This window comes from Neofelis nebulosa, chromosome 6, assembly GCF_028018385.1.
Source record: "Neofelis nebulosa isolate mNeoNeb1 chromosome 6, mNeoNeb1.pri, whole genome shotgun sequence".
Taxonomy (NCBI): Eukaryota; Metazoa; Chordata; class Mammalia; order Carnivora; family Felidae; genus Neofelis; species Neofelis nebulosa.
In genome coordinates, this window is record NC_080787.1 from 134,256,224 (window position 1) to 134,273,120 (window position 16,897).

General features: G+C 41.0%; 1 protein-coding gene across 9 annotated transcripts in view; it reads left to right on the forward strand.

The window, feature by feature from the left end:
- UTRN (utrophin) overlaps positions 1–16,897 on the forward strand; it is a 514,842-nt gene that overhangs the window by 493,802 nt on the left and 4,143 nt on the right. For all 9 annotated transcript variants that reach the window (XM_058736181.1, XM_058736184.1, XM_058736182.1 and 6 more), the window contains 5 exons: positions 6,535–6,693; positions 7,054–7,294; positions 10,322–10,430; positions 11,648–11,740; positions 16,545–16,567. In XM_058736181.1, coding sequence (XP_058592164.1) covers positions 6,535–6,693; positions 7,054–7,294; positions 10,322–10,430; positions 11,648–11,740; positions 16,545–16,567 — 625 coding nt within the window. The remainder of the gene's footprint in view (positions 1–6,534; positions 6,694–7,053; positions 7,295–10,321; positions 10,431–11,647; positions 11,741–16,544; positions 16,568–16,897) is intronic.

The window sequence follows — 16,897 nt, forward strand, 5'->3', positions numbered from 1 at the left end:
CCCCGCGTCGGGCTCTGTGCTGACAGCTCAGAGCCTGGAGCCTGTTTCCGATTCTGTGTCTCCCTCTCTCTCTGCCCCTCCCCCACTCATGCTCTGTCTCTGTCTCTGTCTCTCTCTCTCTGCAAAAACAAAAATAAAACTTAAAAAAAGAAAAGAAAAAATTTAAAGGTAGAGGAATGTAGGTGGCCTCTAGTTACTGGAAAAGGCAAGGAAACAAACTCTTCCTTAAATGTAATATTCAGTTAAGTTAACACTATAAGAACGTATCTATCAGCCACTAAAGTGAAATCTTTTTCCAGTTCCTGGTGCATTAGTATTTTCTTAGTGAATATGTTAGTAAATCTTATTTTGATCAGTCCGGGAAGCCCTTTGCCCTTTCACCATTTGAATTACTGAATATTCTGGGATTCTTTTCCTGCGACCATGGCAGTGACTCCTCCATTTGAGTAAGATTGCGAACAAGGACACCGAGTCATTGAAGTCCTGTGCTGGATCTGGAATCCAGTGGTGTGACTTGGGGTGGTCCAACATCCTCACTTAAATGTGTAATATTTACTTATTTAAACATTTCCATGTAACCAATACTATCGACTTGACAAAGTAAGTATTACACATGCTACAATAAATACCTTTTCTCCCAGTGGATAGAGCCTTCCAATGAAGATGCCTACCTTCTTTGGGCTGAGAGCACTCCTCAGAATTTGTGACGGAAGGGTTAGGACCCAAGCCCCACTATTTGCTTCTCTGACTGTCCTTCTGTGTTTCCTATCTAATCATGTAGCATCTTGAATCACGGGATATTAGGAAGAAACGTTTGCTGCTCTCAACAGGATGCCGTCATGCTGTTCCTTCTTTGGTCCCAGTGTATTTGTTTCTTACGCGACCTTCCTGCAGTGGCAGGAAGTATGTAGCACACCGTAACCCTGGCCTTTCCCTGGGAAATTCCTAAAGTCCAGCATCGACACGGTCATGAAACAATCCTGAGATGATAAGATGACAGTTTTCTGCACCACCTAACAGTGTCGCCAGCTTCTAAATGAGGGTTCGGTGGCTCCTCAAGGCAGCTCTTCTGTTTCAGTCTTAGGTCTGTCCTGAGGCAGCCAGCATCAGAATCTTAGCAATTTTCATCGTTGGGAAAAACTAAAATCTAACTCAGAGTGCCTTAAGAAAAAAAAAAAAAAAAAAAAAAAAAAAAGATGGTATTAGTTAGCAAATTTCTACAATACGTTTTGGAATGTTTCTCATTCTTGAATTCTCTACCTTTCCTCCAGGCCCTTTTGAGGGGAGGTTTCTGTTATTCCAGTCTAGGTCATAAAAATATTACTAGGTTTCCTTTGAATAACAACAGTGATGATACAAAACAACCACCATCTCTCCCTCCGTGCAGAGCGTATTGAGCCAGACGCTGCACTAAGCACTTTGCCATCTTCACTTATTTAATCCTCACAGAACCTTTTGAGATGCTACTCGTGTTTCTGTGACCACCATTTTACGGCTGAATAAACTGAGGCCCTAAGAGTTTAAGGAGCTTGCCCAGGGTTTCATAGTCAGTAATGGAGCTCAGATGCAGGCAGCCTGGCTCCCAGCACAGGCACTCCCGACCACCCCTGGCCAGCTCACTGTGCCGTGGGGGAGGGTTTCCCAGATGGGAGAACTGCGGTGGGGGGTGGGGGGCAGGTCAGGGCATCTTCATTCCCCCTGGGGGTCATCGCATTCCTTGTCCTGCTCCTGCCCATTCTGCACGCATGCTGCAGTACTTCACAGTCCAGACCTGACCAGGAGAGTTTGTAATTCAGCCCCTCCAAGACCCATCTCCTAAAGGTGCTTTGGGATGGTCTCAGCCATAGGTGGTAAAAGAGATCCCTGTGCTTTGAGGTGTGCATTTCGAGATTTGAACTTGGGATTGTAAGTTACCCAAGGTCCTTTTGTCATTTGTGTCTTGAAAAGCAGCCATCCTAACCTGTGGTTTGAGCCTTTTTCTGTCCCTCAAATTGGTCTGTGGAACCAATTCCCTGGCTCCCGACTGCGTTCATCTTCTGTGAAGCTGGTTAATGAGTTGTTGCACTCCCATGCATCTTGGACTTCTGCCTCCCCAGCCTACATGTTAATCAGTCTCCCAGCTCTTCCCCACATACACCCAATTCCCAGTGCTCCCTTTCCTCCTGAAAATCTGGCTCTGGATAATATAAAAGGACATTAATTTTGAGGACATTAATTCTTAGGAGGAGTTAAGCATCCATGAGTCAAACAAAAAACAGCACCTAAGATAGTCCTAGGGCATCTCAGTGGCAGGTACTGAAGGATAGATCCCAAGGCCATTGCCATCAGGGTGTCTCTCCCCGCATCTGCTGCCTGCCCTTGAGTGACACTGTTTTATGTGGAAAGATCTAATTTGGGAGGCTGGTGTGGTTCGCACTGGCATTGCTGTTTGCACCTCTGAAGCCTGGAATGGAATAACCCTTGAAAGGAGGGAAATTTTTGTTATTTTTATTTATTTATGTCTTGCATTCTTTCAAAAGGTCATTGAATGAATCACACTTCTTTTGTCATCTGATATGTACTAATTTTGTAATCCAGATAGTATTTACTATGCACAACTTAAATATGGTATAAACAGAGTTCATTTGAGGGTATTTCAGTGGCGCAGATCTATATTTTTGCAACCTTTTCTATTTTAGCACTATTGACATTTAAAGGCCCTAATCTGGTACCTCACGTACTATATCTGTACTTAAAGGGTATGCTCTTGGTTTTTACTATATATAATTAAGAGCTTGAATGTATTTATTTTTATATTTAACTTTCAGGCCTAATAATCTGTGAAAAACACTTAAGGCTAAAATTATGTGTTATATATAAATTATTTTTTTTAAAGAAATTGCCTTAAACCCTTTTCAGATACCTTAATAAAAGAATGTAAAGATAGTGGTGATGATGATAATTACAATAATATGTTAAACCCTATCAACTTCCCAGAAGAAATGAAGCTAGGCCAATGTTTACAACAAACTATATCTCAGATCTAATTGTGACTTGTTTGTGTGTATATTTGTTTCACTGTGGATAGTCCCCAAATCCTTAAAGCAAAAATTTAGTTTGTGTTAATATTAAGCACTAAATATAGTCCCTGAGTCTGACGCTTACTGGCATGAATGTTCTAAGGGCATATATGGTGTGATGGTATTTTCCGACAAGAGAGGACCCCCGTGCTGGGATTCAGTCATATCATAGACCCACCAGGTAGCTTACGGGACCCAAGTTTTCCTTTAGCGCTTCTTGTTCGTATTGTATATGTTTTTACTTTAGTTTTAGTCCTTCGCTTCCTTTTAGGTGCTTGTTCATAGGAATCATAAAATTGTTTTATGGCGGGGGGGGGCAGCGGGGATGGGGGTGTGCGCGTCTGGGTGGCTCAGTCGGTTAAGCATCCTGCTTCGGCTCAAGGTCATGATCTCACAGTTCATGAGTTCAAGCTCCGCATCGGACTCTATGCTGACAGCTCAGAGCCTGGAGCCTGTTTCAGATTCTGTGTCTCCCCCTCTCTCTGCCCCTCACCCGCTCATACTCTGTCTCTCTGTTTCTCTCTTAAAAACAAAATTTTTTTTTTTAACCAACGTGAGAATCAGTTTACCTGTCATTGCAGTCCCTGAGATTAAGATCTGCTTTTGTTCTCTCTATTTTGCATTTTCCTTACTTGTGCTTTCTTTCTTCTGTTCTATGGACAAAGTGCTTTGCTGCACATTTGTGCTATCTGGCTGGTCATATCAATGGCTGGGTCAGGACTCTAGATATAGTTCCATAGTCTTTCGACATGGAATATTACAGAGAGTAGGAGGCTAAACCTTTTGCTTTTGCTTGCAAGATCTACTGTTTTGTTTTGATTTTTGGTTGATTGCTTGTGATGCTTTCTCTTTAAAATAGAGAAATTTCATGTTTCTCTTTTGTTATTATTTTTGGGGGTACTCAGACTTTTTAGTTTTTTTGTTCTTTTTTTCTTTTTAGCCTGAGAAATATTTACAAAATGTTCAGTTACTCTCTTACTTTGCTATGACTTTATTTTATCTCCACTATGTCTTTATACTTTGTATTTTTCCTCTCTGTATATGCTCTCTCACTATGGATTCTCTCTCCTGAACCAGATAAAGTGCCTCCAAACACTGATGGTGATAAGGATCATTGTGTTTAAGTTTGCCATCCTTAGCTACTTGGTGTCACAGGGTGTTGATGCGTTAGCCTGATAATCAACTTCTGTCCCTTCTGCCCCTTCTGCCCCTTCATGATACAGTTAGGCTTAGAGCATTGGCCATATTATTTCCCATGAGGAAGACACCTGCCCCTCAGACACATCCTTGCCACATTTCTGTCTGATTTAGCTACTTGGGCAGCCCAGGAGCTTTTAAATGCTGCTGCCCTACAGTGGTCCCATACCTGTCCCTCCTCTTATCCTCATCCTTCTAAAGTTAAGAACAAGCATGAGATTCTTCTAGAGGCACCTTTAGTTTTCAGCGATACCACATTTTCTCAGGAAAGGTAATCAAAGGGTGATGTCATAGCTTCTTTCAGTCTTTATCCCATCCATGAGCTTTATTTCCAGTTTCTTCTCCATATATAAATTTAGAGGGACGGAGGGGTTTACCAACCAAGGAAGCAAACGAAATCAATCAGTAGTTCATCTGAACCTTGGCTTTGGCTGTTCTGCAGGCCTAACACTCATTTTTCTTTCATTTGCTTCATCATATCACTCTGATCTCAGTGCTCAGGACACAGCTTTTCTATGAGTTCGCTAACTCTCAGGTGCAATTTCAAGTCCCCTTTTTACCACAGTAAACTGTGGTCACACAGGGTTGGATTTTCAAATCAGACTCAGAGGAATCAGAGATCTTACCTAGCATCAAGTGCTGCTCGTCAGCTGCAGGGCACAAGAAAGAGGTCCCAGACTGCCACTGCTGCTCAGCAGACTCCTTCTGACTGCATTAGGGTGTGCTCTGACCCCAGTTCAACAGGTGAGGTCTCTAAGGGACATTTGCAGGCACGTCCCTTTGACAGGCACTGGTTCTGTCATGAGACAGCTCCATTTTATACTCTAAGAGCTACTTACATGCTTTTCTGAAGCCCTATCCTATAAATCCATAGCTTCCAGGATTTGTTTATCAACACCATCAAAACACACCGGGTACAATCTGCTAAAGTATTCATTCTGTAGCTGGACCCTCCAGCTAGCGTTAGCCGTGAGGTCTGTCATTTTCACGAGTACAGAGAGATCAGACTTGATCTCCCCATAAAGGAAAGGAAGACCTTTCAGGCATGATGCTGAGCATTTACTTCTCAAGAATGTATCAATTTTGTCTTTTTTTTATGCTTCCGTTTCTGCCAATCATTAGATTCGACCACATGATTGATATGTCTAATTCATTAGACCAGTAGTTAGAAAAGGAGAATGTAAGTAACTGTATGTCCTGTTTTAATGCAAAATGATTGATGGTAATATCAAATAAAAATATGGCAGATATTTTATGAATATCTACCATGATCATTTTTGTTATGTTATTTAAATAAAAGAATATGAGGATTATATTTTTCCATTCTGTGGGTTACAAAGCATTACAAAATGACTTTCAACCAAATGCTAAAGACAGTGAAATCAACTCAGGCCTCAGTCCATTTGGGCTGCTATAACACAGTAATACAGGCTGGGCAGCTTATAAACATTTATTTATCACAGTTTTGGAGACTGGAAAGTTCAAGATCAAGGTACTAGCAGATTTGGGGTCTTGTTAGAGCCTTCTTCCTGGTTCATAGATGGTCCTCTTCCCACTGTATCCTCAAATGGCAGAAGGGACGGGAGCTCTCTGGAGGGTCTTTTTAAGGGTGCTAATCCCATTCATGAAGCTCCACCCTCATGACCCAATTACCTCCCAAATGTCCCGCCTCCAAGTACCATCACACTGAGGCTTAAGTTTCCACATATGAATTTCGGGGATATACATTTAGTGTAGAGCAGTTTATTTTTTATTAAGTCTATTAATCTACTCTTTTGGCATTCGATTATCGATTTTGCCTAAAGTATCTCTTGTATTAACTAAGTAGTATACCTTATTTGATACCTCTGCTGAGTAGAATATCTCTTCTGAGGTTTGTGATATGTACATGTTAGTCTAAGGCAAACCATGAAATGTTGGTATGCATTGGTACGGTACCTACCTTTTAGATAAATATCTTCCTAGAGCTTTTTTTTTTTTTTTAAATAAGGTTTATTTATTTATTTTAGTAATCTCCACACTCAACATGGGGCTTGAACTCACGAACCTGAGATCAAGAGTCACATGCTCCTCTGACTGAGCCAGCTAGGTGCCCCAAATATCTTCCTAGAGTTTCAAAGAGACATAGAGGAACATTGAGCTTTAGATCAAACTTGGCCCAGCAGCCATCCCGATCGTCATTGTTTCTACTTCACTTCCATCCAGACATGAGCCTCAGTGTGTGTGTGTGTGTGTGTGTGTGTGTGTGTGTGTGTGTGTGTGTGATTTGTCTCCCTAGGGAGGACGAGCATGCCCTCATCCAGCAGTACTGTCAGACGCTCGGAGGGGAGTCCCCGGTCAGCCAGCCCCAGAGCCCAGCTCAGATCCTGAAGTCGGTAGAAAGGGAAGAACGCGGAGAACTGGAGCGGATCATTGCCGACCTGGAGGAAGAACAGAGGTGTGTTCAACCTGGGAGAAGACTTGTCCCCCCTGGGCAAACTTCTAATGGGAGATTCCTTAATAATAACTTCAGTATGATACCTACCCATTCTCTTTTCAGAAGTGGTTTCTAAGAAGTCAAGGTGGAGTCAAAATCTTATCGGGGATTAACAGACTGGGGCACTGGCTGCAGATTATGAACGTGAGGGTCCAGGGAACACTTGCTTAAAGCTATAGCTTTGTCCGTGCTTACTCATCTCCCTGTTTAATGTTTCTGCCTGAGAAGAAGTCTCCTGAGCTCAATCTGAAGCTTGAGGGCAGTTTCGGAGAGAAAACCGTGCCCACAGTAGTAATTCCAGTTGTTCCTTTTCGGCACTAGAAACCTGCAGGTGGAATATGAGCAGCTGAAGGAGCAGCACCTGAGAAGGGGTCTCCCTGTCGGGTCACCTCCAGACTCTGTCGTGTCTCCTCACCACACATCTGAGGACTCAGAACTTATAGCAGAAGCAAAACTCCTCAGGCAGCACAAAGGTCGTCTGGAGGCCAGGATGCAGATTTTAGAAGATCACAATAAGCAGCTGGAGTCTCAGCTCCACCGCCTTCGACAGCTGCTGGAGCAGGTAGAGTGTGTGCACCTCGGTGGGGCTCCCGCGCCCCCTCCCATCCCGTCTCTGTCCTGGAGCATGGTCCCAGCATCAGCAGAGGGGCTCACTTGCAGACTGTCACCTCCACACCTGATTAAGACTGGCTTAGGAATCCCTCTTCAGATGGAAGTATCACACCCTCCAGCCGCTCAAAAAGTGGAGTTTCCCATTCGTTGGTAACACTGAAATCTGTCTCAGCTCTGAGTACTTTAAAAGGAAAGACCCTGTAACATACATCTGCATACATTACGTGTGGGAAACTCTGTAGAGATTAAGGGGAAGGAAGTGATCTGAACTGTTCAAGCTAAAGCCTTTCTTCCAGTGAGCTCTTTTCAAGAAATTAAGTAACAGATGTTTATTAATGTGCAGCTATCATTTCCTAACACTGGGCCATGTTTTATGGCAATTTGTATACTTTCTTGACGATAAGAAATAGAATTTACATTATGATGAATGCACACCTGTATGGCAAATACAAAATAATTATTATAAAGAAAGGCTGTCTCTTATTTTCTACTTTTAAATTTCCTTCCTTTCTTCCTTACTCCCCGTGCCTGCCTGCCTTCTATCCTTCCTTCCTTCCTTCCTTCCTTCCTTCCTTCCTTCCTTCCTTCCTTCCTTCCTTCCTTCCTTCCTTCTTCCTCTCTTCTTTCCTGTGTTCTCTTTATCTCTACGTCCCTTCCATTTTTTTTCTCTCTCTCTTTCTTTGTGCTGGTCAGCACCTACCAAATCAATTTTATAGCTCATCAGTGGGTAATAGCCCACAATTTTGAAAAATACTGTCCTTTGAGATATAAAAGAGGCAGCAGACAGAGTGTTTTGGTGCTTGCAGTCTTATTAGGGACCAAGACAAGATAGTACAAAATATAACAAGATAGTACTGCACATAGAGATACAATGCCATAGAGAATTAAGTACTTGATTACATCTAGCAGTTAAAGAATGGGAGTCATGCCACAGAACTAGCAATGAAGACGCCTTGGTAACAGGTGCATATTGGGTAGAATCCCCACAGATGGGGCTAGACTTTCTCTTTCTTGAAAAATCTATGACACCAACATACATGTCATCTTTTGCCTTTTTCTCTGGACTGTAGAGTGTGGGGCCCCAGGCAGTGACTAGGCATGCCTTTCTGCAGAAGTGATTTATCCCAAGACAGAAACAACTTTTTCTCCAGTGATTTTCTCAAATTTCAGAAAACCACCTTGTCATAGTTGCTGTCAGTATCTTTTAACTTGCCAGAATCATTCAAAACAGTGTAATTTCTGCATTACCTACACAACAGGCCACAGATCACCCCTTTTGACCATATAGTTTTCTGTATGTCTGTCACTGTTTCAGAATTTATATTAGACTGTTTTGGGGAAGGCTTACTTTGGGCCTCCAAAGGGTGCCCCATTAGAAAACAGTAGTACCCCTAGAGTGCCCCAAAGCCTGGCTTTCTTTGAGTCCTTTGGAATGTTTGAGTCCTCCTCCCTGCCAGTCACATACACTGGAAAAGCTACATATACTCTAGCAGTGTGAATTTGAAGTTTCCCCGTGGTGGAAAGGATGAATTTTCTCTTGAAATCTCTGATTTAAAATATGAAGTATTATCATTAACCTAGTGCAGCGATGGAATCATTGCAGAAACGAAACAATCTTTATTTGCCAGAGCTTGTTGGAGAGCTAACGGCTCTTCTGCATACGCACACTCTGCACCCTCCCCCTGACTCTCACCACCCCATTAGACAGAGCTGCCTAATGGCTCATGTGCCTCCAGAATTGCACAGTAATGCTTTTAGAGATAGCTGATATCTAAATGGCTTTGTGTATCCCAGACTGTGGACCTCTTATCTCTTCTTAATGACTTAGCATGAATGCCAGAAGTAGATGGAAAATTTACCTGATAGTAAAAACTGGCAGAGCCTCCAGACTTCAACTAATATAAATCTAATGGAAAAGCCGCCATCAAGAATATTGTAATTTCTGCACTCCCTGGAAAATGAATCACGCTTTCTAATTTGACTATGTACTTGTCAATTTATCCATCACTACTATTTCAAAGCTTTGTGCAGAGTGCATTTACAAAGTGTTTTCTAGGTGTCAGATCCTGTTCTAATCTCAGAGGAAACACTAACTGAACACCCTCCTCACAAAATCCTTTAACACAGGCAATCGTTTCACCGCCTGTCCCCAGTTTACAAATAAAGAATCCACGGCACAGGAGCGCCTGGGTGGCTCAGTCAGTTGAGCATCCAACTCTTGATTTCAGCTCAGGTCAAAATCCCAGGGTCGTGGGATCGAGCCCCGCATCAGTCTCTGCACTGAGCACAGAGCCTGCTTGGGATTCTCTCTCTCTGCTCCTCTCTCCAACTTGCATGCTCTCTCTCTCTCTCTCTCTGTCTCTCTCAAAAGAAAGAAAGGAAGGAAGGAAGGAAGGAAGGAAGGAAGGAAGGAAGGAAGGAAGGAAGGAAGGAAGGAAGGAAGGAAGGAAGGAAGGAAGGAAAAGAAAAGAATCCAAGGCATAGAAGGTTATAAAATTTGCTCAGGCAGGTACTGAGTGGTGGAGTTTGAATTCAAGCATGTGAATCCAAAATTGTGTTCTTAAGTCTCTAATACCACATTTAAATATTGATTTAAATAAACAAATGAGCTGATTTTGAAATTGGATAAATTTACTGTATGAGAAGCAGTGCTCGTTTTTTTTTACAGATGAATGAAACCTGTTTCTAGATTCACTTGGTTGACATAAAAATAATAGCACAATTGAGGGATGAAACTGACACTGAAAAATAAATCTTGCATTATAACCAACTGAGCTGTTCAAGGAGCCCAAACTGAAGGGAGCAGACCACCCAGTATTCAGCTGAGATCGTAGTGAACCCACCAGACTGATGAAAACATGTGTTCTGAATGTCTGAGACCAAAGAACTCTACATGTCTCAGTTATCCATGGAAGTAAGAAACAGAAACGTGTTATTTGAGTTCTTCCTCTGCCTTAACATCTGCATGTGATTGCAGCCGGAATCTGATTCCCGAATCAACGGTGTCTCCTCCTGGCCTTCACCTCAGCAGGCTGCACTGACCTACTCGCTGGATCCAGACCCTGGCCCACAGTTCCACCAAGCAGGTTGGTGTCCTTAAGACCCGGCCAACTCCCCCGCTCTGCTCTGCGCTTCGCCATTGGTTGGTTTTTCATTTTCAACTGTGTTCTTACTCCCCGGTACCTTAGAGCAGAAAGGAGTTTCATACTCTCTTCGTGCTCAGCTGCGTACAAAGACATTTTAACAAGACCAAAAAAGCAAACATTCCAGAATAAGAATCTGTAATATATTTGCTTATATACTGTGTAGTAGTGGATTGAATTTTGGTGAAAGATGGAAAAAAGCACTCTTTTCGTTTGGGGATGAGCAACAATTTAATTTTGGCTTTGCCTTCAGAGTGATTCTTTTTTTGAAGTAAATTTTCTGTCTTTAAAATTTATATTTATACGTATTCAGAAAATAATTCTAAAGTATATTATATACCCAGCGTGGTTTTCTCTGCCCAGGTCTGGGAATGAATATTCTGCGTTTTCCATCCTCATCCCTTTAGACATTGCCACCCCTCCTGCCCCTGTCTGAGGCCAAGGTCTCAGCCTACTATTGGTCACAAAGGGGACTTGTCACCTCTGCTAGGAAAGCCTCTGCCAACCAGTATTCAGGAATGGCATTTTGTTATTGATGAAATTTAAGTTCTGAAATTCTACTGAGGACCATGTATTTTCACCAAATTAATTTGTTTCTGGGATATATTTTGCTGCATTAATCAGAAGGAAACCTAAGGTATTAATATTATCTGAATTGTTTTAAAGAAGTGAATTATTTTGCTCTTGGTTATAGAATAAAAATCAAGGTAAAAAGTATCTTCAAAACTACCTGTAGATTTGTAGCAGCATAAGCTAGCCCATGCCAAAGTCTCCAAGAAGAAAGAAGGAAGGAAAAAGAAACTGGTAGAATATTTTGTATATGAAAAAACACTTGGAATGCAAACTAATGGAATTTCATCTAACAAATTGAAATAATATGACCACATTAACTTATTTTTCACTCATAAGTTTTCCCTTGGCACATGGAATCTTCCTGCAGAGACATCTAATGCATTTTATTTATATGAAATTATATTACCAACAAATTGATACAAAAATGGTTTTAATATTATTTCCCAAAATTGTCCTTTTCATAGAGTCTTATTTTCATGTTGATATTTAGAGGCCAGGATTAGGGTTTTTCTCCCAATGTTGGGTTTTGGTGGAAAGCTGGATGTTCATTTCGGAACGTCTATTGTTTTGTTTCTCTGCTGCCCCAGCGGCGGAGGACCTGCTGGCCCCCCCCCACGACACCAGCACGGACCTCACGGAGTTTATGGAGCAGATCAGCAGTACATTTCCATCTTGCTGCCGTGAGTATGAAAGACCCCAGCACTACCACTCCACCTTCCCTTCCATTTCTTCTTTCCTGCTTGGCGCCCTTTGTCTTCTTTGGTAAGATAACAAAAGCCGCTATTAGAAACAGGATTGAATATGATTTGAAAATAAAGCAAACATTCCGTATGTCGACCAAGCAAATGAAGCTCAGCCTAGATACCGTTGTGTCACTGGCTGTGGTGATGGTGCTGCTCTCTGAGAGGTTTCTGTTGTGCCTTCTGAAGGATAACATGAAGGCAAACCAAACAAGTTGCTTTGTAAGAAGTTACCCTCTTCAGTGCAAACTGTAGTACGAAATGTGTTATTACTTCAAAAAAGAGCTTTTAGCACCCAACAAGGCATGAAAATGGTCCTTTCTGATGTAATTCGCTCTCTCTCTTTTTTTAAGATTTTATTTTTAAGTAATCCCTGCACCCAACATGGGGCCCAAACCTACAACCCCGAGATCAAGAGTCAAGCTCCACTGACTGAGCCAGTCAGGCACCCCCACTCTCTTTTCTTTGAGGTCATCAGATTCAGTTCTGGGAGGGGATTATTTTCAGATATTTTTTCTCTTTTGTTTTCTTTCTTCTGGTTTCTCTTCTCATGGAATGAAACAGTCACTGCATAAAGGCCAAATAATTGAAGGCTTCACAGATTATGACCCTGTGACTTTTCCATATGAACAACCAAGAGCCAGAAAATAATCAAATGAAAGCAGTCCAACTCCCAGAGGAAATTACATAATGTTCTTATTTATTGATTTTTCCCCCCAAACTTTTTAAATTCATTCTCGTCATCTCAAGGTTTCTACTGAGCTCTCACTTGGGTGGTTTCAAAGGGAAGCTGTGCACTTGAATGCATGCTTAATGCCGCAATTTATCTTAAATAATCTTTTAAAGAAATTTGAATATGTTATTTATAACTTTTAGGGTGATTTCCACTCAAGTTGATTTTTAAATCTAGGCAGCCATCGAAGTAAGATGTTAGTATGTATGTATACCACTGTAGATATTAGATATATGTTATATATGGTAGTACATATATAAAACTGCTTCTCATCTCTCCCCTTTTCATCCTGTCCTCAGCAAATACCATCCTAAATGATGAAAAAAGGCATCACCAGGAAGGTAGTTAAGTAAGATATACTGACTTCATTAAAAAATATGCTTCAACTTCTACAATTCTGCAGTTTATAAAAATGCCATCATCATTAGCAGGGAGTGGAAATAGCTCTTTGAAATATAGTCTTCCCTGAATTTTCAGAAGTATTTTCCTAAAGGACATAGTACAGAATTCTATAAGCACATAAATATATTTATATTTGGGAATGTGTCACTTTCCAGTTATTATCTGTGTTATAGTTCTCAATGTTTCTTGAATTGTATTTATTATAGGTCAGTCCCTACACTCCCCCAAAAACATGTGCCCATGTGTGCAAATGTGTATGTGCACATACACACACATACACGTGCACACATACTTTTTTGGCCTTCTGGAGTCTCACAAAGGCTTCAGAGGGTCACTTGAAGCCCCTACACTTATCAGATTGTTGCCTGTTTTCTAGGTGCTGTAACAGCCACAGTAGATGAGCAGATCAAATCTTTTATATTAAGGTTGAATTTTCTAGAGATTTTTATTCTGAGTTGTATGTTATTTAATGGCTAGATAAAACCTCATCTCAGTCACTATAAAAGACAGAATTTCAAGATTAAATTTCTAAATGAAATTACTTTTTAGTTCAGCTTAAATCCAAATACATTAATAATTAGTTAGGAACAAATTCTGCAAATCAAAGCCTATTTATAAGTTTGCATTTAAATGTCATGATGGACATGTTCAATTTAAAAGTCAGTTGGCAGTGAGTTAGGATGGGAAATATGTTTAACCAAATGCTTTACAGTGTCTATAGATGTATAATTTCCACATTAAACTTTTTAAATATTTATTTATTTTGAGAGAGAGAGAGAGTGAATTGGGTAGGAGCAGAGAGAGAGAGGGAGAGAGAGAATCCCAAGCAGACTCCACATTGTCAGTGCTGAGCTGACATGGGGCTCAATTTCATGAACCATGAGATCATGACGGGAACCAAAATCAAGGTCTGAAGCTTAACCGATTGAGCCACCCAGGTGCCCCTAAATTTTTTATATTAAAAATTCATGGTGTTTTTTTTTTTAACAGTTTGTCACAAAACAATTACTCTTAAATATTTTTCATAGTATATTCTTATATGTAAATGTTATAAAAGTCTAATCTGGCATATTTTAGAAGAGAATATAATTAAATGTAAATAACCATAATTATAAGGCAAAATGAATAAAAAAAGAAAGGAGTATGCTGCTTCGGAGTGTGTCTCCTTCTCTTTCTCTGTCCCTCCCCCCCTCACTCTCTGTCTCTGTCACTCGAAAGGGAATAAGTGTTAAAAAAAAAATTTTTTTTTTTACTTTCCAAGATAGGGACAGCTTTCCCTTAAAAAAAAAGGCTTATTTATTTATAAAATTGATACATAGTTTTAAAAATTGTGTCTAAAGTTATTAAACCTTTTAAAAATTGTTGCAGAAAAGATATAGTACCTGACTTAGACTTTGTGCCCAGTACATGTTTCTGAATTGAATGAATGCATGAATAAATACATTTTCTAACAGGAAGGTTTAGTTGGTAAAGTTTCCCAAGATAGCATACAGAAGGTTTGCAGGGTTCATTTGCTTTCTTGCCTCTTTTAAGTTGCTCAGCTAGCAATATTTTAATAAACTTTTGCATTCCCAAAGCTTCCTGACCACCCTTGGAGGATTTCTCTAAGCAAATCGGATTGGCACTCTCCCAATGCCAAACCAATCCCGTGAGCCCCTGTTACTAATGAGAGCTTTAAAACTGCTTGTCACCAGCATACAATGAATTGATCTGCATGTTAATCTTGACTTTTGATCCTTTGTGGATTAACAATTAGCATGGTCACAAGTGAATTTACACTCCGGGCAGTCCTGGAATTAAAATGAAACTATAATCATAAATCCTAATTGCATGAATTGCCTACTTAAACATGGCATTTTTGTGTGTGTACCTATACATTGTTGTGCATAACACTTTAGAATTTCTCTGTCTCAAATTAATATACCCGTTGTTCCTGATAGCATCCTTGAATTATGGCCTTTTAAAGTCTTCGTTTAATTATTTACATTAAGTTTCAGAGCAGGGAGGAAGGCATTTTCATCTTTTCCTGGCAAGGCATTAATGAAGGGAATTTGTGTTGTCTATTAACTAATGTACATATTAAAATTTTCACTAACTGCTATAAGTGGTTTTTTTTTTTTAATGTAAAATCCTCTCCGTGTTTTCATTTATGTCATCCATATATAGAGGATACTAGTCCTGAGGATTTGGGGCCGATAGACCAACAAATGCTTTTAAAATTATTTTTTATCTACAGGCATATTTTCACAGTGAGTTGCCTGTGTTTATTAAACTTGAGTGGCATTCATCACAAACTCAAAACCTACTAAAATGCAAACATTTCCTGGTTTCTTTTCAAAATATACGGGCGCAGTTTGTTCAGGGGAGTACCGTAACCTTTTATTTGATAAGAATCTATAGGGCTCATGATGCTGATTTGGAGCAACGTGGCTCCAGTTTTGGTTTGGGTTTAGCTGTGCGTTACGAGTAAGAGAAGTATAGTAAGAGAAGCGTGTATAATAAGAGAAGTGTAAGTGTGTGTGGTGTCCTTGATATTTGTGCAACAGAGCGCTCCCTCAGCGTAGCTCAGTGGGAAGGATGCCCACTCATGTTTTCCTGCTATGACCTATGCATCTGGCAGGACTAGGCTGGCTGGATTTTAGCCTAATTCGTTCCCTCCAGGCATCATAAAGTTGCCCTTCTCGTTCACTCTGATTTTCTCACAAAGCCCCCACTATGTGGTCGTGGATGTCTTTTTTTTTCCCCTTCAGCACAAAAAGGTAAGAGATGGAAGGAATGCAACATGCTAGATGATGAGGGACGGTTCTTATTTGACCAGATGTCCCCATCACTGGGGGTGCAGAATATCCTCTGACCCGCCTGCCCGTGTCCGCCCTCACAATGTCCCCTGGGGCATCCACACTTTTGTAACCAGGAAGGAATTCGAGCTGCTCAGCAGCAAGGGCGAATCAGACCCCATATAACGACTTATCCAGTGCTCTCAGCTGGGCCCCAACAAGGCACAGTGATTAGCCCAAGTATCTAAAGACTGTGGGAATTTGGCCAGCCCTTTGAGGCAAGCACATTGCCACCAGCTTCCTAGACCCCTGGGACGAGCGTGAGCCAACGGGGGGCAGAAACTGAACACTCGTGCCCCTTCACTTCCCGAATCACCTGCTGGTCAGAATTTGTACTAGTTAGCAAAATATGCAAACTTGCTCTGTTCGGATACATAAATCAAATACATGGCGTGATTTCAAGAGGAAATTTTGAATTTTTTTTCAAAACAAGTTATTTGCTGAATGCTTCGGTATGGACTTATCTGAGAGAGCCAGCATATGTTTTGCATATTTTGGTAGAATTTTTATATCTTATAGGACATAGGATATGAGAAACTAGGGAAAAGAAACTAGTCTTTGTTAAAGCATCTAGCCAGAAAGAAAGAAAGAGAGAGAGAGAGTGAGTGGAAGGGAGGAAGGAAGGAAGGAACCAAAACTTGTTTCTTATTTTCTTATTAGCACCCATTTAACAGCTGGGAGCCATACACTCCACACTTTTGCGTGCCTGAGAGGGGGAACCAGCAAAGCAACCCTAGCGCCTTCAATTGACTTCTTTTGTTTTCTCTTTCAGCCAATCTCCCCAGCAAACCACAGGTAAGCGTTAATGGGTTGATTGGCTCAGGTGTTGTCGATTACAACCTGGAGTAAGCAGATTAGCTGCTTTTGATTTCAGTGCAGATTTTATTCCCCATGTAATTTAGTAAACTTGCTTGACGTTTAAATGTTAGTTAATTCTGTACAACAGTTTGTCAGTCTGGGGAGAGGGAACCCTTCCCAAGCCAGTTCTTCCAGATGCCCAAAATACCAAGTGCCTGATCCTTTGTGTTCTAACAGCTTTTTAAGGGCCGCAAATACACTATGCAAAGTTACCCTGGGTCGATTTGGCTGACCACTCTTCTCCCGGATATGTACTTACGGTCGCTA